Source organism: Anopheles arabiensis, chromosome 3, assembly GCF_016920715.1.
Source record: "Anopheles arabiensis isolate DONGOLA chromosome 3, AaraD3, whole genome shotgun sequence".
NCBI classification, from domain to species: domain Eukaryota; kingdom Metazoa; phylum Arthropoda; class Insecta; order Diptera; family Culicidae; genus Anopheles; species Anopheles arabiensis.
Window position 1 is genome coordinate 48408677 of NC_053518.1, and position 23186 is coordinate 48431862.

The 23186-nt window shown below is 43.5% G+C and overlaps 1 protein-coding gene across 1 annotated transcript in view; it reads right to left on the reverse strand.

The window, feature by feature from the left end:
- The window catches only part of LOC120900221 (hemicentin-1-like), a 64447-nt gene extending 47028 nt beyond the window's left edge, over positions 1-17419 (reverse strand). Inside the window, exon 1 of the mRNA XM_040306924.1 lies at positions 15777-17419. Coding sequence (XP_040162858.1) covers positions 15777-15843 — 67 coding nt within the window. The 5' untranslated portion in view covers positions 15844-17419. The remainder of the gene's footprint in view (positions 1-15776) is intronic.
- Between the last annotated feature and the right edge of the window lie 5767 nt (positions 17420-23186).

Here is a 23186-nt window from a genome sequence, read left to right on the forward strand (position 1 = left end):
TTCTTCTGTTTGTGGTTCTTTCGTTTTGCTCGGTTGTTCGTATCAAGCCACGCAACCAAAAACAACCCACCAAACTCAAGTTAGCTTGCGCAGCCATCCATCTACGAACGGAGCGCGTCCATAATAGCGATGATGATTACTGCAACGATAATAATACCCCTGCGTTGTTGCTACCCGTTTGTTCAGCACGAAGGAAAATGAAACTGGTATAAAAAAAAACCCTTCAGAACCATTTTTGTTGGGTCTTTTATCTCATTTTCCTCTCGCATCGGAAGGGATTCAGGTTCGTGGCAAAAGGTACGAGAATGGCTTCCAATTACACCTTCATAAAATCGAAAAAAACTCCTTCAGCTCGAAGAAAGATGCATCAAGACAAGTTGGGGATACATTTTACAACTGGCAGCTCCTCCACTCCCTTGCAGTGTGATTGGTATCTTTCCACTGCGTTCTCTGCCGCCCTCTGCAGGATGGTCGCTTTTTGCCCGCAATTCTAAGATAACCAAGAGTAGTATGCCATTTACCTTTTGTTTATGCTCTTTCTTTTGCGAAACCCTTGAAGGATGGAACGATTGACCAAGTAAAATTATTCCTCCATCGGCATGGACGTTGATGCACAGCAATGTGAACATGACAACTCATATCGTCCACAAGAAAATAACTCTAAATACAGATACCAAAAATAAGCATTCATAACAAAGTCGGAAACTACCCGTGTTACCATCGTGTGTTCAACTCGCTTGCTATCCTCTGTCCCCGATTCAGCTAACTCTTACATTCTTCCCGTACTACCGTTTCGTTTCGTTGGACGAACGCGCCAAAACTATGCTGGAATCAGGCAGAAAGAGTTGGTCCGCACACTAGGCGACATGTGCCCCGTTATCGGGTATAGTCGTTTGCTTCATTCCCGATCTCTGCCTTTCCTTGTAAACCAGTTTGACCTGTCGAACACCACCCTTCCCTCGATATGCTCAATAGTCTCTGCAGCAAGCTGGCACCCGCGAATGCCAGCAGCAACACAACTCGACGAAACCGGTTTCTTGTATTTACGTCTTTCCCGCTCTAACGGATGCTTGATGCCATGCTCTGATGTTTCATGCTCTGACACGGCCGACACCAACATGGCCGCCATGATACAGCCTCCGGAGCTTGGCTTGTGCTGAGAATTGAACAGGCGAACAACAAGACGACGAACCTCCACCCGTCAAACCCTGTTAACCAACCCTCAAGTCTAACACCCTCTTACCACCATGTATCTACGCCTCAAAAAGCTAATAGGGATAAGAAAATAGTAAGGCGATCGTACGGTCAATGTGTGTGCGTTTGTGCAGATAGGGTGGCCAGCCTACGACGAGCGGGAGGAAAAGAAACGAATAAAAATTAACTTTTGTACACCTTTCGGTCGTAAATTTTACGTCACAAGCCATCCAAAACACACCTGCATACAGTCGAACACACACACACACTAACAACGAGTGTACCTTTTAAGCAGCGTTCGCAATTCTCGAACACACACTGGTTCTACATATAATACGTTGCACCTCTTTTACGAAGAGTAGCAAACAATTTTAAATGGAATTATATACCATAACCATGCACACACAGTCACATTCAAGCAGTAAAATATCCTTCAAGATCGATTCAACATACACCTTTTCATCCTTCAAGTTCCACCCTTGTCCTTAACCCTTCCATATCTGACAAACCCCATCTATCAGAAAGGACCGTGCGCCAGTCGCAGCTTGTAGCCCCGAAATATTATGATTTGTGAGGAGATAATTAATGTACCATGGGTGTGCTATCATTGGAGAGCTCTCGTCGCTGTGCGCACTCCTTCCCCCCTGCAGACACGATCACAATCGCTGCATCGATCAACGCAACAGGCAGTCGAAGCCACGGCCACAGGAACGCAATGAAATGAACGGCAGCTGCAGTTAAAAGGTGTACGCGAGTGCCCAGTTACTGCAGCATATTTGTGCAACTGCTTGCTTCTATCGTGTTGCTTTACCAGCTTCAATAAATAAATACCATTACCTCTCCTCTACACATCGACCAAACCGAGGATAGTGTGAAAAACAACCCTTTGTCACGAGCTGCTGGTTGATGGTAACAAACGTGTTGAGTTCACGATGAACAAACCTTCTCAATTAAGTTCAAAAGTTCATACTAAATACATTAAAAAACACTATAAAATTTAAAATATTTCAAGATCTTTTGTTTGATATAATACAAGTTTTTAGAGTGATTCAATGATTATCAATTAATTATGTACGGGTTTTTACCCATAATTTTCATGAATCTCTTCACACGAAAACGCACAAAGAAATGTCCTCGGAGCTTGACGTCTGTGTAGTATTTACTTTTAATGAAATATTACCACATTATTAAATAATGTAAGAGCAGAGAGCCGAGAACTTAAAACTTCGAGCATATGACTAACGTTCAGTGTTTTATTCAGCATGTAAATCCATTCACTTTTGTCTCGCTTTTAAAAAGCACTAGATCACCTGAAAGGAAATTATCTCTTTTCTAATCTTACACTTCTTTCCTACCTCGATCGGCATGGTTTTATCGCAATCAAAAGAGACACAGGACAAATCTTATTTAAGAGCTAAGAATAAAATCGTTTTATTAGCTCCCTCACCACCTGAACACCTAGGGTTCTGATAGAACCTACTCCAGGCCTTAACTTTTGGTCATATTCTTAATTCACCTTTCCGTTAAAAGTAAGGTGATGAGCAAATCAAACCATTAAAGAAACCAATCAATCGTAAATCGATCCATCAGCGTACGCTTATGTCCCACCAACTTCAATTAACTGCCGCGGTACTTAAGCAAGCACCACTCTTCTCAACCAAAGATAAGGATTAATTAGTTGGTATCGTTCTTGGAAATCATCGACCGCTTTGATCATTTCCAATGTGTATTGCGCTGTTGTATTTTTAACTTAAAGTACTTCTAAAGATAGCTTTGCTATCAGAAAAAGTGTCTCCTCTATAACCCAGAAGTTAACCATAATATCAAAACTTCGCCACTCTTCTGCTTAGAGAGCCGCTAGGCAAAAGGAGTTGCTACAGCCTATCGAAGGAAGCTGAGCTTGAAAAACCGGCTATCGATTGCCAATCTTTCCGCTTTCTTTGTAGCTTTCTCCGGGAATTTGTTCTGCACTGTACGTTTCTCAACAGTCTTCAACCCACCATACCAGACCAGCGTAGCTTTCGTTTCACCCGTTCCTGTAGTGAAACACACAAGCACACGTTGTAAACGGGTACGCACTGTGTCTCTCTTGCTCTCTTTCCCTTTACGAAAACTAGGACATCATCATACAAATCCGCGCCACGAATATCCCCGTCGCGTTTTGTCTCCGGATGCTAGCTTACGGCAGTGTCACCATGCCACCGAAATGGAGAAACATTTTGAACCCGCTTAAACTCTGTTTCCGTTGTTTTGTTTTCGTGGAGGGTTCTTGTCAAACAACGACTATCTGCATACGGTCATCTCAGGGAAGACACCTAACGTACAGACAGTGTAGCCATGGTTTGTGGCATGTCGCTCGATCCACAGTTCAACCACTGTAAAGAACGCGTCCAAATCAAGTTGTCGCACATACGTGGCAAAGCTAGCCTTACTAACTCCAAACGTAGCTTGGTCCGGAGCTCGTTATCCGTTGCCCATTATAGTCAGCGGGAGGGTCGAGATTTAGGCGTCCAGATTTTGAACTCCAACTCCGGGAGGGATCATTTCGTTTTTTTTTTTCTTTTTCTTCGCTTCGTTAGTCCGCTTCACAGAAAGTAGCAGTTGGCGGTTAAAATGTTCGATCCCTCGTTCGCTCGTTAGCCGGACCGAAAGTATGTCCCCGATAATCAATTTTATTGTTATTTTAGGCAAATTAGTTTGTTTTATAGCTCTAGCCTGCCGTAGAAAACCCGAACCAATCCACACGACAAAATATATGCAGGGAGTGAAAAGCTCTTGCCCTGGAGCGCGAAGCTCTGCTAATAGAACTGAAAGGTGGCACACTATTGCTTGCGCAGGAAAGATTCCAAACAGAGGCTACGTCTTTCGATACAATTATTATCCCTTGAAATGTGTTTACGATTTAGTAAACAAAGAAATCCTCAAATAAAATCCCTGCCAAATGTCACACCACAGCAACAGATCAAAGAACAAGCATTATCATCAAACAATGCAAAAGAGTGTTCATGTTCTAAAGAAAATATATTAACTTTTACAGCACCATAGAACAGGTTCCATAGCAAATTATGTTCTTCTTTAATAACCTTGCCCACAAAAAGGCTATGAGCGATTCAATGCACGATCACGAACATTCATTTCACTTTTCTACCAAATTGCCTTTTAATAGCAGCGTCTTGGAGATTACCACAAAAAGATGCAACCCTCATCGGCTTTTTCTTTGCCGCACAGTTCAACCAGTAATTGCTCCACAACCCTTCATTATTGGAGCTCCTTCTCTCTCGAGCGCTGAAACCATACGCGGTAGCGCATCTGCACTTTCTGTTTCAAACCAACACGGAACGATTGTCCAAAAAAAAACCATCACCTGACAAGCGCTCGAGATTGCACCTTCCCGAGCCTCCGTATAATTAGGAACATGTTGTGTGATGAAATGGAAGGAAACCCGGCTTGCTTTTCACCACAAACTCCCGATCAACCCGAAAAACTCGAAAGTTTTACCTCATGCTTCTCCACACAGCCCCAAAGCTGCAGGCTACGCAGTAGACAACAGGTGTGATTTGATCTCGCTTTACGACTGCTGAAGCTGCATTCAACGATCGAAAAAACGGCACACCAAGCATTTAAAATAAAACACTCAGTCCTGCCAAAAAGCAACCGCAAATACACGACTTCAGACTACCATATGGCGATCGCCAACCGACAGATTCTGATCAAGTGGTTGGGCTGGATTTCAAAGAATTGGAAAAAATAAAAGCACAATCGTTCTGTCCTTCGCAAATGCCGTCATTTGGGAATCTTCATTATGAATATAAAACCTTGCTTCATCGGCCAAGGCAAACAGAGTTCCTGCTGTCAGCTGCTGGTCTCATACACATTTTACCTTGATATCCATCATCCTCAACCTGCATAAAAAAATCTACCAAGAAATTATACATTAGGACGCTTGATTTAAGCCCCGTTTGGTCACAACAATGATAGACATTTAAACGAAAAACTTTGATCAACTAGGCACCCCTGATGCTTCGAATCTCAATCGAGACTTTTTCGCAAAAAAATTGAAGCCAGCATACTAATTTGCTACCGTTTTACTTTCGTGTTATTATTCTGCTTTTACATTTCCTTTAATATTTCAGGAAGATGATTCAAACGTCTTCGTGTTTGAATACTAAAACTAAACACATTCTATATGTGGTGGTAAACCTACATAAAAGTACAATTCCTACCTTACGAAACAAAATCACAAAGACGAAAATTAAGCAAAAGGTATAGAGTTACCAAAAGCATCCAGTCTGTGTTACCGACGCCAAAGGGTGTGCCTTCAAAACGTTATCAACCTTGACTTTTTTTTTGCGCTGCCAAAAATGATTTACCAACTCTTTAATTTTAAAAAGTCCGTTCGTACCATGATGACCATGCAGTTTTATATGCATCTAACCAACATCACCAACATCCTTGAAGCGATACGGCTTACGGAAGACGTATATTTATACAAAAAGCATAACAACGGCCGTAGTACCTGCAGTTGGTGAATGACTGCCGATTCTCATAAGCCTAGCACTAACTAACTCACCAAACTGACCAGTTATGAGCGACCGTGAAATTTTATATTGTTCTAGTTTGTTAACCTCAAATGAAAACTTAGTGTATAAAATTAGTTGTGCAAACGATTAGCCTCATTTGAGCAAACTGTCTTTTTTTTAAACGGAACAAATGAAATTTTGATCTCGTTTTCCTCCAACTTCAATCATTGCGTACCAATTACCTAAGCCACACATGCCCAGCGGTTGACTAATTCACTTAATAGCTTCATCAGGGCAATGCGAAAAGGAAAGCTTGTTCCTTTTAAACATACTCACGGGCGCTGTCGCCATCGTCACAGTGATAGTCGGCGTCGCTTTCCCCTGGAAATTTTCCAGTGGAATAGTAGCGAACAAAAAAAGTACCACACGTGCACTCACATTCTCACATTTACTCGTATGTGGCTACCGGTATCGTATAAAAGACACTTTCACCTTTATGTGTACAGCCCCACATTGGTGTCTGTCTTGTAGTTCACGACCGTGGCTAAAAACTTCTGGAACAGAAAAACTTTTTCACCAAACCCCGGCCCGGCGCTTCCGGCAAAAGCTACGTAGTAGGCACAGCAAGGCCTGCCGTGATTGATCAGTTATGAAGTTCATCATTATGATGATGATCGCGCAGCCGACGTGACGAGTTTTGCCGTTGGAGACACTTTTTCGAAGACTTTCTTAGTTCCTCTTCCGTTTCACCACACATGTATACATGCGCGAGCAAACATCGGGAAGCCGTGCGTATTGAGATAGAGAGGAAAGGTTCATAAATCTGCCCCGGACCGCCGATTATTGGTGTTTCAACTTTCACCCAACCATTATGAAGGGAGTTTACTTTTTTTTGCTTTATGGTTTTTATTCGGCACACCTCATAGTCGTCCAAGAGCTCGTCCCAAAAACACCCGGAACGGAAAGCTTTCTTCTTACATTCAACTATGGGCGACGCGAGTTTTCCGCTTACGAGCGACCATTATTTAACATCCCAACGAACCTGCTTTGCTGGCCGGACTTGTGCCCTTTCTAGAAGGGCAGATTCGCAAAATATCATTTTCTGCTATTATTACGCACAGGAAAGCACAAACGGCGAGGGGAAGATAGAATTTTGGCTTTCATTATTTATAAGAGCGCCAAGCACCCGGCCGGCCGAATTAATGCGCTTCCGACAAAGCCATTTTAACTCATCTTCGCCAATCCCATCCTTTTGATCCATTCCCTACTTTTGCCCCGATAAGGCAGTTCATTTGGAAGAACTTTGCGACTTCCACATCATAACTCCCCATCAGAGCTTTACCGACGGGCGAAGCAAAGCGAGTTTGAGGGAACAAACAAATTCAAGAACCACTCAAACGTATAAATGAAATTCATCCCCAAAAATGTCACCCTCGCGCTGCTTTTGACCCGTGCTCACCTTCACCATCGCCACACCATGAATGCCATGGCACCCAGAATTAGGAAGCAAACGCCACAAATCCTCGCTAGTACATAACCTCCGAGTGGAATTTCTCGATCCGCGCTCCTTTGCCAGACGATGAGCGAGCTCTCCATACATATCCGACGTTCGGATCCGTGGTGTACTTGTGAATCGCTGCTCTGCCGACTTTTAGTTATAAAACGACGGGAAATATGTTTCCACCAGAAAGGATTGGCTAACCGGTAAAATGTACTTATAAGCCGCTTTCAATATCCAGCTTAGGATGCAGCCGTGCACTCACCCAAATGAACGAGCACGAGATATGCGCGCACAAGCAGTGCCAAGCGTCGAGGCAAGACGACGTTCGCTAAATGACACTTCAAAACCCTTTCTTCCCCCCTGTACATGTGCGTCACTGTTCTCTCTTTGTGGCAGCGTTCGCATTCGACGCTGCGTTGCATACAGCCAACCGATGGTGCAAATCCGACTACTCCCTTGCCCATGCATCGGGAGAGGACAAAGCACGATCGCCAAGCAACCCGCAGCACACCAAGCGACAGAGAGAGAGAGAGAGAGAAAGGGTATGGATTGGATGTGTCAAGAAGTCAGGGAGTCTGTGAGTTAAAACCGGTTGTTCCCCAGCGGCGGTACATTCGAATGCGACCGTCATATTTAATACGGCAACGCTGCTATGTAAGTATTAGTGTATGAATCTGTGCGAGTGGGTATGCACCGCCAATGAATGTGTCTCGACGACGCGCGACGGACAAGGGTAAAATCGGTCCTCGGGGAAAACCATACTTCAGTGTCGCCTTCCAGCAGGCTTCTTGCATCGACAGTTCACTTCGCCTCTGGAAAGAACCAACGAAAGAGGATTCCGACTTACGATGAATAAGACAAGACAGCTCACCGTCTCCTCCGCTGCATTTGCATTAGTATTAAAATCCGTTTATTAATAAATTTGCAATATGCAAATGGTAGCTTCCGTCTTTCCATCCTCTCCATTACACAACCCCGTGCTCGCAGCAGACTGGCAAGGATGGCACAGAAAAGCCCAATCAGGGCTTTTACAAATATGAAAATTTATTGATCACCATATCACTAGCACCACTTGGCACCCGAGATACGCTCTCCTGCAATACTACATTTGATTCTGTACCACCACACGCTCTGAAATGATTCCGATAGGAGCGACCGTATGCTGCTTCGCTGTGCACGGATTATGTGACTGAGGTAATAATAAATCCCAATCCGTCGACTGTTATGGATTGATTGTTTAGTGGCAATATGTACAACCCATTTCGACGACCAGCTATGATCCTTTGTACGTTTAATTTACTCATTCAATTATTTTTTCTTTCGACATTACATCACCCACAATCAAATGAAAGGTTCACTTTGGTGGTTTGAAAGCGTGAAATGAGAGATCCAAACCCCCATCACATATTTAAACCCATACGAAAGATTCGACTTTTACACAATAGAACGGAACCGAAAATTACCTTCATTTTTTTATTTCTAACCAAAATATCAAAACAAAAAACTTAATTGTTAAGCATTCGGTCAACAAGGCGGTAGACAATCGTGGTTGAAGTTAACCAAACAATGCTTCCATCGTAATTGCCTCTAAGTTTAACAGTTGAACCGAAACCCCGGTGTGAAAGCACACCTTACCGATCAGACATTGCCACATTCAATCAACCAGTGAATGTTGCAATTCCAAAAGCTACAAACAGCTGCCCAATCAAGCAAAACAGGCGCAGCAGTAAATGCCTATCGCATCGGAATTATACAAACAAGCCCATCGATTGCCACGATCATCAGCGCAAAACCACCAAACAATCACACACACACACACAGCACATTGATAATCGCAATTGATCGCAACACGCATGCAATGCTGCCTTTGCTAATTGCCTGGTAAAGGGGAATTATCCTACGGAAGGCAAAACCATCGGCGGTAAGTTTGCGCTCTGTCTTCATCCATCATCAGACCCGCTTCTCATCGATATGTCACCTCAGTGTGGTGGTGTGTGCCATTTGACCCGATGCCAAGGCAGCAAAATACGGCCGATTTTCATGACTCATGGGGACAGCAATGCTAATATAGCAACAACAACAACGACGACTACGACCGACGACCGTGTGCGATACGAGGACGTCTCGAAACTCTTCTCGCGCTTCGGGTGGAAACACAAACAGTTCAATTCAATGTCCAGCCCCAGCACTAGACCGGCACACAAATAAACCGCAAACTTCCTCCATTCCGCATCTATTTGCACCGTAGCTGCAATCTTGGTGAATCGTTACGAAAGACGATTTGTGTTTATACATTTGTACGATACATTTTGACGATGCGCATATTGCACTAATGGGCGGCTGCCTTTCCTGCCTTGGAAGGGGTGCTGCTGCAGTGAAACCGTCAGCTGGCATGTTAATCATTATTTCAACCGGAAGGATGCAAGTCAAAACTTTGTCTTTGTGCTAAAAGCATACGAAGACGTCACCAGACAAAAACGCGGACAACTTGAGTCGAACTACATTGAGATCTTTCTATCGTGTAGTAAGTTTTTCAAATCGCGTATACGCCTAAAGTTAGCTTCCATTGTCTTATATTTACAAATTGCTCAACGTACACATCGTGCGATGCTCCACGCCGCTACACAAAGACCCTCTTTCTTGTCATTGATGCTAACCCCGTGTGCTATTCGTCAACCCTTTTGAGTCATGTCATTGGGATGCTGTGTTGCCGTCTTTATGGATGATTATTCCAAGTGTGGGCCATGCATTATTTGCAATAATCTCACGTAGTGTAAGCACCTTCGCAATAAAGCTCCATACGGTTGTATAGCTTGTGCGCTCGAATAACGCATCGTTTGAAAACGCGATTTGCCACAGCGTCGGCATAACATGGCCAGACCGAACCGATTCTTCTCCGTTATTAAATGTTATTATAGATTTTATTACTTTACTCCCTTTTTTGTACACGTTCCGTAGGGCCGCAGTCTCCTCGAACCTGCTTTTGAATTCCTGCCCTCGCGATAGATGTTTTGAAACGCTGCATTATATCATTGGTTCCTCTCAAAACGCAGGAAAAAGAAAACATCACACAAGAAACAAAAGAGTAGTTACGATAATTACCTTCACCAACAAGAGAGCGTCCAAGAATCTTTTCCGAGCCAAGGATCGCACCCAAATCGCCCTAAAAGCCAACATCATCGCCACCGAAAAAGATGGTTTAAGGTAGGGATGTAGAGATGAGATGTTTCCGTCATTACTACCTCTCATTTATACCTGCATTTTTTCGGTTTCTCAGCATCATATTTTGAGAGGTATCCCGGTGGTCACGTTTGATTCATCATGTATTTGAAAAAGTGCAGCGTTCTCCAATTCCTATGCATTGGAACTGAAGCAAAGTTTTGCTTTGAGTTTGTCTTTTTTCCCTTTCATTCTTTACCTGGTATGTTTCTCACATCGCTTTAGAAAATCCCATTTTTGCACCTTTTCCGGTCCTGAATCCTGAGCCTTGTCGGGCGTTTTTCGAAAGTCCTTAATCGTTATGTTTCTGTGCGTGTGTGTGCGATGGGAAGAGAACAGAATGAAAAAAAAAACATGCACACAAACCCCTCCAGAATCAAACACAACAGTTGTTGAATGCTTGTGTTTCATGTTCGTGCACTGCAGCGATAGCAGCAGCAGCACCAACGGAACCGTTTAAGAGGAGGTGCATGTTTCGAATCAGTCCAATTCCGATACAGTGCAATGATGCCTGGGAATAACATCAGCCTGTGTAAGAGGAAAACTCACCGCGCCGCGCACTTGCTGCAGACACCGGATGCGCTTAGCAATTCCTTCGCTTGCTGCACTTTGGCAACCAAAGACCAAAACGTTTAATTTTCCAATCTCGAATCTGAGAGAGTGAACCTCGAAGCAGCAGCCATGCAACATCAATTACGTCGAAGCCATTCAGAGCGAGCAGTTCGTCCGACGGCGATTCTGCGGCCAGTGTTTCTGCCTTTCGGCACGATTACACAGCTACAGCAACAAAGGATACTTTAAAATTTAATTACAAACATTTTGTTTCATTTCATTCCGTGCTAACCTGCTGTCATCGTAAAACTGGGGAGCTGCAGTAACAGCAGTCTCATAAATCACACTACCTGCATTCCTGCACTTCATGTGGAAATCTGTGCAAACGGAAAGGTGCACTTTTTATGACATGAATTGAGAGTCTCGCAAAAGCAATCTTTGAATTGCTTTTGTCAAAATGTGAAAAATACGCTTCAGAAAAAAACCATCATCTGCACTCTCGCTCTGTGCAGTGTGTTTCATGTTTCAGGCGATCCTTAGCCTCTCCATTACACATCCTTTACTTTTAATTTAATTAAATGAAGAACGAAACTTCACACGACCTTCCTATTACCACCAGCGAGTCGAAGCCGTGTGCATGCATGCCAATTTAATTGCTCTCGAGAGAGAGGACACCGATATGCAACAAAGAGCAAAGGAAGCGAACTCAAATTTATGAACTCTGCGCTGCTTGCGAAGACGTGCGCTATTGTGTGATGAGCTCTTTTGACCTCCCCCGGAGAGAGGTGGAACAAAAGGTTAATCGGAGAGGGACGGCGGTAAGCGTTGTTTCTCGAGTATCGAATTTCTTGCTAGCATACCCATGCTTGAAGGAACAAAAAACTCATACCCATCCCTCTGGTATCGTACCTTTGAGCGGTTGGTTCACTAGCAACAAGCGTTATACAGCTATTTCTTTAAAAAGCTTTTTTTATTGTTCCCCGTGGCATTTTTTTCTTCTTCTTCTTTTACCACCGTGTTCAAACCTCATCGATTTGGCAGGCACAGCGCACAAAACTATCATCAACAAGCATTGCATAGAAATCGTACGTCATTCTAAACATTTCAATGGATAGTTTGAAGGAAACATTCGCCTATTTCTGTCCATATGTGGCTGCTTCTGCCACGTACAGTGGTTCATGCGAAACACCGGACAAGCCCACAACAGGCCAACAGCGAAGTGAACTGTCCTAAATATGAAATGGTATAGTTTTTATTCTTCTGGTAGTCAAAATACATCCTTATTTGTTCCAAGAACCCACAACCGCCAAGAACTCAACAACGCATGACAGGAAACTGGTCAGTTTATTTTTGTACAATTTACCGATTGTAGCACTGTATGCTAAAGCGTCTTAAGTACCACTCTTGAAGAAACAGCAACAGCTTGCTAACCGCCAACTTCAAGTGCACATGGGCATCGTTTGCACTGTACAGGTCGAAATTATGGGAATGTTTTCACATTTACCTTTACCCTTCTTATTAAATGCGTGAAATATCACGCATTTGATGTTTAAGATGCGCGGTTTGAAGGTAAAATTGCGTGAACAAATCGATCAACCGACCGATCAGTGATGGCAAAAGGAAACATAAGAAACGTATTTTTCATAAAGGGTTGCTAAATGTAAAAACAACCTCCTTCACATCTCTGATACTACCACAACCCGCACCATCGATCTTTTCCATTATTCTCCATTCGCATGCTTAGGCGTCCCCTCCCCCGGGCATATGCTCATTAGAGTACGCCTCAATGGCCGTTCAGTGTGCGTGTAGACGAGCTGTGGTAAGCTGATCAAACCGGTTCAGCGACACAAGGAATGCGTAAAATTAATGTACTGCTTCGATAGAATCATGCCTCTCAAACCGGTCCGCCCCGCCACGGCGGTTGAAGATCAAGTTCCATCTCGCCTGCCTACTCATTCTTCTGCATTTAACCCTGAGCAGTAACTTTTTTCTATGATCAAACATGGCGGGGGACTAGCCAAAATTATCATACTAATCGCCTAACAATATTTTGGAGCTTTAACGATCCTCAATCCTCTGTTGCCACAGCAACTACACATATATGCGGTACAGTTCCATTCTACGCTTTACAGGATGGCACGATCGTCTATGATCAACGCCACATAAACACGATTTCATCGAGATCGAAAACTGAAAGCTTTAAAACACACCACAACAATTAGAAGTTTATTGGCTGAACAGCGTAGCGTTATGTAAATTTTCATAGCTTTAAGCCGATTCATGCGGGGATTTATTTTGTGGCAGAAAAGTCTCTAGAAACGATAGCGTTACACAGTCACACTCTTGCAAGTTACTACCTTCATAAATAGACGGCTTAACAAATTTACGCTGAAAACATTTGCCCCAGGTTGGTAACGAATTTTTGGTGGCAGGTACTAGACGACAAATGGCCTGCCCAAAACTGGCTTATTGGCCTGCAAATGTTTGCAGTCCTTGAGCAACTGCCTCAAGCTGCACCTTGCATTGTATACGCACTACTGTCAAGGCAACATACACTTTCACTATACGAACCAAATGATGGTTCCCAAGGTCCCACATATTACGATCCTCACAAACCTTGTTGATGGTGGTGGTGGTGCACATGAAACATTTCTTCCACCAGGTAAACGAACAAAATTGCAGCTATCCACCTGCGCGAAGCGAAACCCACAGATGTCGCACATGCCACGAAGATTTCTATCCAACCTACAACAGCAGAGCACGCCTTACATAAACATGTCTGTTGCTAATCATTCGGTATACATTTATTTATAAGTTATTGACAATTTCCCCCTTTGGAGAATTTTGAAACGTGGCGCTCCGCCGAGTGCACCGGCTTTATCGACCAGACCCTTTCAGCTGAAAGCCAAACTACGAGGTGGGGGAACACCAACGGATTTCCGTGGGTTGGCAACTCGTTTACAATTTACGCTTTGATGAACCATCCTCGTCACACTGGGTGTACTACTACACCGGGGAGCGATCGTTTAATGTTTTCTAGCCACAAAAATCATGTGATCCCGCGCGCGCAGCAAGCATTAAATAATGCCTTGATAACTGGCGGGCACACGGCAGACATTTTTTTAACTTTTCCAGCAAGATTTATCCAACGCAGCAAAAGGGTGGAGCGAACACACGGTTGTGGGTTTAATATTTATAAGGGCCCCCGAGGAGTTTGTTGCAACAGAAGAAACAACCGCTCTCTGTTGCTCCAATGCCGATGATAGCAACATACCAACCACCAACGGGACAATCCTTTCTGTTACCCACCCCCCAGCAGTGGTGTCCTCCACCGTTTTACAGTTTTGCTTGAGTCGACGATTTTTATCTAGGTTTTGTGGTCAGCCAGCAGTGCGATTTTTTCTACTCATTTTCGTTTTTCGTTTTTCATGCTCATGCATTTTTATACACCTCAGTACTTCTTTTCTTTCATGCATATGGTCAGTTCGCAGGCATTTAGTCATCCGATCTTGTACGCCTTATTCTACAGATGCCTGTAGTGTTTGGATACCTCACATTGGTGTTAAGCTTAGTCCATGGTCCATGGTGGGATCATATCCCTTTTAAGTCAAAATGAAAAGTTGCTTTATTCGAATGTTTAACTGCCATTTACCTCACATTACAGTTGAGTAGATGGGCCTTTTGCTCATCGCCATCTATCAAAAAATTGCTTCAAAGTAGTGGAATATCCCCTTTGCTGTGTGTGTTTATTTCGTTGATTGCAAAAAGGATTTCGTCATAATAAACTAGACTCATTAGGCATCAGGCAAAATTAGGCTTCCATAATGGGGATCCGTTCGGAAGCAATAATTGCACTTAAGCCAACGTAACAAACTTTACCCCAAAGTACACCTACCCGGTCGCGAGTTGTTACCTTTAACTTAACGCCAACTGAAAGGCACTTAAAGGCACAATAAAAATAGCCACTGCCACTCTCGGCCACCCTAACTAGCTCAACAAGTTTCGCTACGTGAGCAGGTTTGCATGCCGCAACCCACAGCCCACCGCCACCACCACATCCCCCATCACACCAGTCGATTTAAAAGCGAAAACATAAAAAGCACCCAAACAAATGCGAGCCAACCGTCACCCGGCTGAGTGTGGTGCGCAACGCCATATTATTCACCCGCTTTGTCATTTTGTATTTCTGCCGTGATCGTTTCGTGTTCAGTCGGGGGGAATGAAAGGGGTGGGTTTGGAGCAGTTGCAAGAAATGGAATAACGCGATCACTTCAAGATCTTGGCTGGATCGTACACCCCACTACCCCTAACAGTCAAGGAAAGGAAGGCACGTGGTAGCGAAACAAAGGCTACTAAACTTCGCCTCAGTGTGTGCCAGTGTGTGCTTGTTCGCGTTGGCTAGTATGCGTAAAAGGTACATTTTTTTACTTGAGCATATAACATTAACCGTTTGGTGAAATCAGCTGTTGGAGGGGATCGTGTTTTTTTTTTCATTCGGTACACATTTAATCCCCCGTTCAAATGCCGTTTTCTTTCGACGACCGTTAAAACTCGTGACCATGGCGGCATTGTTGCGGGCACGACAGCCCGGCCATCTAGCTTGCTCCCTTTCGAAACCATGTTTACACTGGACCTTTGAGGGATGTAGAAATGATTCTCGGATAAAAATATATGTTCGTCAGTTCTACTTTTTCCACTTTTTTTGTCGTTTATAAATTCATTGGATGTTTGTTTTCAGGCTGCTTCTGGGTCGATGGTGAACCTGAAAGGTTTAACACGTGTTTACATACCTGCAAGCGTTCGGCAGACAACATTTATCGTTGGTTTGGTGCCTGTTAAAGCCATCCTCGTAGTCATTTCGAAAAGTCGACGCGAAACTCGAACCGCGTCGATGCGCAACGGAGTTCGATTGCAAGCTCAACTGGATATCGGGATCTTCGATGAACGTTTTTTGTTCCTGAGTCAGCAACTCGTGTCACACTGCCGCACTGCAAACTCGCAAGCTGTTTTAATTGCCGGGCGGAATTTATATCGTCATGATTAACACACACCGTTCAAAATGCGGGAAATTTTGTCTCGCGCAAGTGCCACTCTAAGCAACACGATCACACCCAAGAGTAGTGTCGTTGCACAACCTCATCATCATCACCACACAGTCACCATCACACTGCGCCAAACGATGAAATTTGAGAACCAACCCCACCTGTGTTGTTTTGCAGAGCTGCCGGCAGCAGTAATGGAACACTTTAAACACGAATTGCGAAAATAACAACAACAACAAATACAGCAACTACCACCGTTACCTCACACACTGCCGCATTGAATGAATCGATCACTACGCAGGATCACACACAATTGGAGGAGATTTTACTTTTCAATTGAACAAACAACACTTTGTTTCTTCCTGCTACTTTTCCTTGCCTCAGGTGTTTAGCTTCACACAAAACGCGTATCTCGTTAGATTGAGAACATGTTTTGTTTATGCTGATGGTAAAAAACGAACGATCTTGATCATCACACGTTAAAGCACAGGTTTGCAAACACTATCAATGTAGGCACTGCCGCTCCGTGAGTTAATGTTACACAACCCCAACCACGACTTCTTTTCGGTAGCTACCACCGTCGTGATACTATCGGAGCCTTGAATTTGCTGTTGCTATTTCATTCCAGCTGTTGCTATTTTGCATCAATTCGTGCTTGCTTTGCGACTTCTCGCTCTCACACTGGTAAAATACTCACTCACTGCCCGCTGAAGATTGGATCACTTTTGCTTCGTATCTGCTTTCTTCTTCTGCTGACGGTTGTTGCTCATCCGGTGCTCGATCAAAAATGCCGCGTATGGAGCCGGCGGCGGTGGCGGCTGCGGCGGCTGCGTGCAGTTTGTTGTGTTTTCCACTGATTAATTACCACCGGTGCAGATAATTAAATAACCGTGCCTCGACCAATTAGCATACACATTTCTTTCCTTTCCCGCTACCGATACAAAGATTGCTGATTGTGATATTTTTGCTTCAATCTTGCGCACTCACTTTTTGCCTTTTGCTACACATTGATTCGCGTTGTTTTCATTGCTCCAGTAACCCGAAAAGTAATCAAAATTGTTTCACTCTGTTCAGCCGACGCACAAAAACCACACGGCACACATTTTAACACTCACGCTCCGTGATAACGGAATTTTGTCAGAAGCCACGATCACGGTCCGACCCCCGTTGGATTCGGATCCGTTTTTACTATTGAAAATAATGGCCAGATCCTACAAACACCGGAGGAGATCGTTGCGATTCACTAGAATTTCTTTTCCTTCTCTGCGCACACCTCGAACCCAGGTTGCTAGGGTAACACACACGGCTATGGCAAAACCGCTTCGACAGCAGCGACACACGGACGACGTCGTTCCTCCGAAACCCACTCTTTCAAACAACACGCGCGTTCCAGCAGGCCCAACGCATCTGCCGCCGCGTAAGTCGCTTGCCGTTGATTTGCTCACAAACACTCGCACACTGTCGTACTGCGTGCGTTGGAGCAACCGAGACAGCAGGCGCAATGCGAAGCGCGGCAACCACTGCTCACACGTTCGCGACGGTGTGCTCGATATGAAGGGGAGATTAAACTCACACCAATGCACCGGGCCTGTAAATGCGGCAACAGCGCAACCGGTGCTCTGCACGATCCCTGCGATTTATCTACCTAGCTCTCTTTCTCTCTCACACACACACAACGGACGAGAGAACGCGCACCTTTAAGGTGTGCAGCGATCAGGCAAAGGTGCAGCATATGCTGCAGCAGCAATGGTTGGAACACCTTTTACACACACTACTACACTAGCGACGCTACAGAACGGTCAAATTCATCCAAATCTAGCATATTTGATCTGAAAGGAATCGGGGTTGGTAAAACGAAGAAAAGGTATTGTTTTCAGAGCTGAAAACATTCTAACTGCGGTGTATTTTGCAAGTGAGCTAAAGTAATGTGGACGATACTATTGACATTTAAACAAAACTGAAATTGTGCTTTCCCTAGTGTCGGAGTCGCATAGGATCAACGATTTTCTTCCGCTGGATGAACGACGATCATTCAAAACGGCTTTTTTTTATGAATAGCTGCTATGCGCAGTTAGATAAAGTATGTTCCAAGAATCACTACCGTTGACTTGAAGTCGAATTTTGCTACGCGCATATTTGGTTGCAATTTCATTAATCTTTGATTTGTGCTGAAAGAACGGAAAAGGTAATGAAAATTTATGCATGCTTGAAACTCCCACGAAAGCTTTTATGGGTATTAAACAACGGATGTTAAAATTACCAAATAAATTACCAAATAATAAAACACATTTTTCCAATTAAAAAAAACAAGATTTGAAGTAGTATGGAGTTTTTTCGAACTTAATAAACTGTAGCAGACGAAATGTTAATCGTTTTTATCTTGTACATAGTACCCTATTAGTAATAATAATTATAAGAAACAATAGATTGTGAAAGCATTGCCAATCCAACAGTAATCCATAAAATAGATTGATTGATGCAAAAAAACACAGAAAAAATTAAATATTGTCATTTTTTTATATTCATGAACAACCGGGCTTAAGCCACTCAGTTCAACGCAAAATGGTTAAACATACGCTGCCCCGAGGAGCTAAAGTAGCACAAGATCACTGGCAAAACGGGATTTTTACTTGAACGCTCCCCGGGGTTGCAAAACTCGAATCGGCAGACGGCATAAAATCCTGTTCTGCAGATGCGTATGCATACACCAACGCCAACACACAGTGATCGATCGAAAGTGTGCATGTGTGCATGTGCCAACAACACGAATGACCGCGAGAGCAATGAACGGGAAAATGCAATCACCTTCCTGTCCACGAACACTACCATTAGTGGTCCTCTCCCCATCTGGTCCTCTCCCCATCCCATCTGCCCTCATACCATGCATCTTTTACCCTCGAAAGCTCAGTTCCAAGTGCATGTGTGACATCCCCTTCGTACGTCCCTTCCTAGGACCCCATTCTGTCATCGCGATGTGTGTGTGAGGACTGCCAGAAGTTTCTTTTCCCCCGTTTGCGAAGCACCCGGTTTTACTCGATCGAGAAGAATGCTGCGTACAGCAAAAGGTAACACCGTAAAGATTTCAACAGAAAAGAATAACCATATGAACGGATTGGCGAAGGTAGACCGAGTGCGCAGAGCACTTTTAGGGAACGATCGGGTTGATTACGGTTTTCTGACCAGCACCAGGTTAGTCCTGCTGCACTTACTCACGCACGGGAAAGTAAAGAACCCGTTTGCAGTAGTCCGTTCTTCTTCGTTGCAGTCTTCACTGTTTCATCCGGTCGGCCGCACGGGTCTACTACATCGTGTTACCCCACTGCGGATGTCGGGAAGGTTTCTTGGGTTGCTTGCCGATTCGAACACCCAGCTATTCTTCCTGCCAACCCAATTTCCACGACTTTCTTTGCACAATACACCCTTGGTCGAATGCGTCCACATCGGCGCACCGTAATTAGAATGTTCATCGCACATGCTATTAGCATGAAATTAAGACAAGTCTCGGTACAGGTTCAGGTAGCGGTAAGTGTGCAGTGGCCCGGCGAACCTAGCCTTACGACATTAACCTGCCGGCTGCGCTTGACTGATGCGCAAATGATGATGCAGATTACACGCTGGTGTAACATTCTTTAACTTTGCACGATGTAAATTGCCGCATCAGCAACGACTCCTTCTGTTTGGCTTCTGGCTTATACGCTGACAAACAGCATTAATCAAACTTGTTCATTGATTGCACCGGTACATTCTGTGCGACGGAAGTGCAACCGAGCGGAAACTAGGACCTAGCTGTGTACGCATCGTAAGCTTTCTTGATGTTAAGAGAATTTCAACATACCCAGCATAAGCTTTCTTCATATGCAGAGAAATGCAGATCTCATGAGTTCTCATGTTTGTAGTTTGCTCAGATGGCATTGATTTTAAATTGAACGAGACAACTGACAAATGCTCTAGCTAAAAAAACTAGTACGTTTAAAAACAGTAAAACTACTTCATTGTTCTTTGTCGTTCTGAAGATTATCGGCTTGTACTAATATCCTCAATAGATAGACAATTTCCTACAAGGTAGAACATGTTTCAATTCCTGTATGATCGTACATAACTCAAATTGATGTTTTTGTTTTCTCTTCAACAGTGTTTCAACTATATTTTATGCTTCATTTTTATTCTTATCTTTAGTTCATTTTTAGTCTTTAATTTGTATTGCTTTTTTCAGCAAAGCAATGCCATATTACCAACAAACATAATGTTTTAATGAAGATTGCTTGCTTGCAATCAAGAATTACAAAAAAAAAGAATATATATTGTTCTATCATGTATTTCTTACGAGATAATGAGATCTTTCAGTGACAAAATACCAGAAGATGCTTTACATTAGAATGTATAATTAATGCATTTATCTACCTAATAAAACTAGCAGCAGCATAATCAATAGTAAAATAACAAGTTTTCTTTTTAATAATGCTCTGCTTTTTGTTTTGTGCTGCAAACGATTTTCACAGATTAAATAAATTTATTTTATATACCTTTAAGCTCGACACGTAACCATGTCTATCGATTCATACAGAATCCGGTACAATACGTTTGAAAGGTCAAAACATTAAAATTATGCATGATAAAATAACTGTACTGAGGAAGAGAAACTTTCAATCCAAACGCTGGGTCTCTTTAACAACTTTGACAAGCTGTTGAAGGATCTGTATCGCTCCACTCCAAATTAAATAGTTGATAAGCGAATTATCGATAGTACGACAGCTTCTCGTCGATTTTAAAATGTTCTACTTGACGCATCAAGTGAGAACGCTGTTTAAGAGATATGCGGTAAAACAACGTCCCCAGCCGTAAATGGGAGCAACATTAACATCAGCTGATAAACTTACCATCGCGCTTCGTTTATTCTAGCGATAGTTGTTTTTCTTTCGGTGCCTTTCGACACTTGTGCTCCTATTCTGTGTTTTTGGCTATCTGACACAACGCTCCTGCTGCAAGACAAATTGGAGGTCGTACGCTGCAGTGCGTCATTTTACGCTCCAGCCTACTCAGGCCACGCAGCGCATGGCTATCGAGGTTTCCCGTAGGTCGTAGAAAAAGTATCATTTTCATAGGCTGACATCGTTTTGAAGCCGCCCATACGCACCACGGGATCCGGTCCCGATCGGAAGTATCGCTCGCACGCAACATAACGACTCTGCTCTGCGCGCGATGTTGTTTTTTCCTCCTCTCGTTGGCATTGTTTTGTTTGTAGGTTCTATGATTAACGATGCGCCGAAGTTGCCCTTAGTCAAATGGCGGCGACGATATGCAGGGCAGGGTTCCGAATAGGATGGATGCGGTGATGGGACGGACATATTAATTCTACCGATAAAAATAGCTGTAAATTATGATACTGGCTGCCCAATATTGAATTTCCTCTGAAATCGTACAAAATTTATTCGAATATCGTCGCTAATCGCTCCGGCAAAGGGATGGGATTAATGAAAAGGCGCACCATTTGGGGAATTGGAGGATGCGCTGGCAGGCTGATGCTACAGCAGCGGATGGCAAGCGTGTAGATAAACAGCCGGTCCAGATTGCTAGGAACAGGTAGAAATGGAACCCTATCCCATTCCTTCATTACTCATATGGACGTGATCAGCCGAAGATTATGGCCGGTTGTATCGAAGAAAGTGGCCGATATGCTCCGCGTCCCTTTTCTGGCGATCGAAGGGAAAGCGTGAACGAGGCGTTAAATAAATGGCTTCATTTGGGACGATAACCCGGTCGCGGTGAACATGGTTGTGGTTTAAGGAGGAAAAAAAACTATTCCTCGACCATGTACGACAATAGTTTGACCATCCATGTTTAGTATGATTAGCGCATTCATGAACAAGTAAAAGTTCAAACTGTTTTTGGAATAATACATTTTACTGCCAACGTTTTAATATCTTTACAGTGAACCCTGGATCCGTGCTTTGCGAGTATTATTAGATAAAATAGATAAATGAAAAAGACATTTGCTGAAAATGGGATAGAAACCAACATTCAAATGTTTTCGAAACATTTTATTAATCATGCTATCAGATAAAAATAGTAACAAGTATTTCATTTCATTATTTTAAATAACCTAAGCATGTTCATGCTTCACCTGAGCTTCGCTATAATGTAAATTATGTTATTATGTACATTTCATTTAGTAGTTGAAGAAAAGATAAAATTTATATAAAATATCTAAATTTATTTCAATATGTCAGAATATGCTTTCGGAGATTGTAAGTTTGCCAAGAAAAGAATCGCACGATAGTTCTGTATCTATAAAACATACACAAATAAATGCCGGAGAGAATCGCTCTAACATGCAATTTATTGCCGCTCTTGTGTATTCAACCTCCCGCACCCAATTTAACCGAACACACTGCGTTGGACCATTGGCGCAAAAAGAAAGGCCCAAGAACGCAAAACAAGAAACGACAACAAACGTTGTTAAAACCGGTTGCTTTTTTGTATAATGCTTCAACGAAAAACGCGCAGAAGTAGTACGATCACCGGGACGGGAAGGGCAAAGACGGGAAAATAGCACCGCAATGCAGCCAAGCCCGTATTTGCTTTAAAAACATAAAATGAAGACAAATGGACAAAGGAAAGGGAAGCGGCAGAACCGACGGCCGGGCTGGGTAAATAATAAGACACTTCCAAAGACACCGTGACGCGAAGGAGACGGATTGACGGAAGACAAAAGGTAGCGAGACAAAAACACGAAAGATAGAAAATGAAAAGCTCACAAACGATCAACAAGCTTCTTGTGTTGCGTACGAGTGAGCGAGTAAGAAACGGTACAAGCAGGGCCCCGCAGCATAAAAGCTACACACAAGTCTTTCATCAACACCATCGCAGCAGCGAGCGATCGTAGTACTTACGCACACACCTTCACCGTAAGCATCAGGTAGGGGAAGCGCGCCAGGTGAGCGGAACGTCCGCGATCGTGCGCCAACTGCCTAGCTGATCAAGATGGCTGCCAGTTCTTGGAGTCGGGCTTTTAAATTTTTACATAAATGAATATTTATCGAGCTCTCCCTTTGCGCGCTGTTGCCAAGTTCAGTGGTCCAGCATCTTTGCGATCTGCCTCCAACGGGAGCGACAGATCGAGCGAATATGCGGCAGACAGAGAGGGATACATGCCGGAGT